The sequence below is a fragment of the Buceros rhinoceros genome, unplaced genomic scaffold, assembly GCF_000710305.1.
Source record: "Buceros rhinoceros silvestris isolate BGI_N320 unplaced genomic scaffold, ASM71030v1 scaffold23102, whole genome shotgun sequence".
Lineage (NCBI taxonomy): Eukaryota > Metazoa > Chordata > Aves > Bucerotiformes > Bucerotidae > Buceros > Buceros rhinoceros.
In genome coordinates, this window is record NW_010401445.1 from 14082 (window position 1) to 15878 (window position 1797).

General features: G+C 58.4%; 2 protein-coding genes across 2 annotated transcripts in view; one reads left to right on the top strand and one right to left on the bottom strand.

The window, feature by feature from the left end:
• The window catches only part of MIS18BP1 (MIS18 binding protein 1), a gene marked incomplete at its 5' end in the record, with an annotated part of 14989 nt that extends 13521 nt beyond the window's left edge, over window positions 1–1468 (top strand). The window contains 4 exons of the mRNA XM_010132262.1: window positions 53–198; window positions 562–646; window positions 1110–1167; window positions 1362–1468. Of these exons, the coding sequence (XP_010130564.1) occupies window positions 53–198; window positions 562–646; window positions 1110–1167; window positions 1362–1468 (396 nt within the window). The remainder of the gene's footprint in view (window positions 1–52; window positions 199–561; window positions 647–1109; window positions 1168–1361) is intronic.
• Window positions 1469–1580: 112 nt separating this feature from the next.
• The window catches only part of FANCM (Fanconi anemia, complementation group M), a gene marked incomplete at its 5' end in the record, with an annotated part of 39473 nt that continues 39256 nt past the window's right edge, over window positions 1581–1797 (bottom strand). Inside the window, one exon of the mRNA XM_010132263.1 lies at window positions 1581–1685. Within this exon, the coding sequence (XP_010130565.1) occupies window positions 1581–1685 (105 nt within the window). The remainder of the gene's footprint in view (window positions 1686–1797) is intronic.

Sequence of the window (1797 nt, forward strand, 5' to 3'; positions counted from 1 at the left end):
AGACTGGGGCCACGCGGGGCAGCTCACTGATTGCTCTGATGTGGCTCGGTAGCTGCCAGTGTTCCGGGGAAGCCAAGATGATGATGATGACTTTGCACTTACGGACAACCCAATCACACCTTCCTCAGTGGTCTTCCCCTTGGTGAAAACCCCACAGTGTGAGCACATCAGCCCCGGTATGCTGGTGCCCATCAACAGGTAGGAGCCTGTTCTGCTGCCCCTCCACCAACCTTCCCTTTTCTGCTTTTCCCCAACATTGTTTATTGTCTTCTGAGAACAAGCCCACCCAGCACCGGGACACCTGTTCACTGCCCGGCTCACAGGGAGCCCTGCAGCCCGTGAGGAGGCTCTTTCCTCTACAGCGGGGACTGCATGGGCTGCTCAGCCAGGTGTGGCCAGGAAAGCGGTGCCCTGGCCAGCCCTTCCCCTCCCAGAGGAGGTGGCAGGCCCCACAGTGGTTCCTGGGCCTGTCCGAGCTGTGTGGGTAATGCTGGTTCTGGTAGCCAGCAGGCTCTGCAGGCAGCACTCAGGGGACGCTGACGCGCTTGGTTACCTCCACAGGAACGCCTGTGACCGGCACGTGGTCAGGATGCAGAAGGACAGGCAGGGCAGCAGAGGCAGCTGGGACAACATCAAGAAGAAGTCGGTAATGCTGGTTTCCTTGAACCCTGCCTAGCTCCACCTTAACGAGGAGCAGCTCTGCTGAGCAGCAGCCGAAAGGGCCCCGGGATCCCAGGCTAGTGTGTACACTGATGACAGGCGGCAGGAACCCTCCCCTACTCTCTCCTGAGCCTCTGGGGCTTGTATCTGCTGCCCTTGCAGAAAATTTGTTGTCAGGATTAAATACACTGAGGTGTTTTTCAGGGCTTGTAACTGCTTTTGAACACTGTGATCTTCAGGTACCCGAGGTTCCTGCTCCATTCGGTGCAGAGCATCACAGCCCCTGCATCTGTCCCATCAGGTTTTGTGGTACTGGCTTTTCCCTGAAAAGCGGAGATCCCAGGAGCAGAACACCTGGGCCCCTAGTTCAGGGGGAGCAGCTGGGGAGGCTGACCGGTTTTCATGGCGGTAGCGCAGTGACAGAGCAGAGCCCTTTCCCTTTCCCTCAGGCTGGAGGGGTGCTGGGGACGCCAGCGTCCAGCAGAACCAAGTCCAGCTTCGACAGAAGTAAGTGCTCTCTGTTGCCCCTCCTTCACCTCAGGCTCCTTGGCTTGCTTTCACATAGCTACTGCGTGTTGCTGTCCTGAGCTGGGTGAATTGGTTTTCCGCACCTGTTCCTCATTGGCCTCTCGGTGTGTTGCCCCCCCTGCAGCTGCTTTCCCAGCCGGGCTCACTCACTGAACCCTGTTTTCTCGGTGCAGAAGCAAAGCAGCTGGCTGCCGTGGGGAAGCTCTTCGTGGTGGAGGCAGCAGACACAGCAGACTCATCGGACGAAACCCAGGACCACTCCTGCTCCTCGGGCACATGAACTTGTGGGTTTCATTAGTCCAACACTTCCACGCCTCTCGTACGAAGGGGTCTGACCCCCCCCCATCCTGCACCGCTAGTGTTCGGTTGGGAACTCTCAGCCCGCAGCGTTTTCACCTGTTCTGGCGCCGTTCTCTTGCCGCCTCTCTGCGGCGTTTCCCACGGGTGCAGATGGCGCTTCCTGGCCCAGGCTCCTCTGGACCATTGCCCGGCTCCTCCTGGGGAGGGAGAAACATGCGCGGACACCTGGTCCCGGGCAGTTCTGACTCGTGTTAAGATAAAATATCTTTCTGAAATGGGCTGTACGCTAAACTCAGAACGGTACAGTCT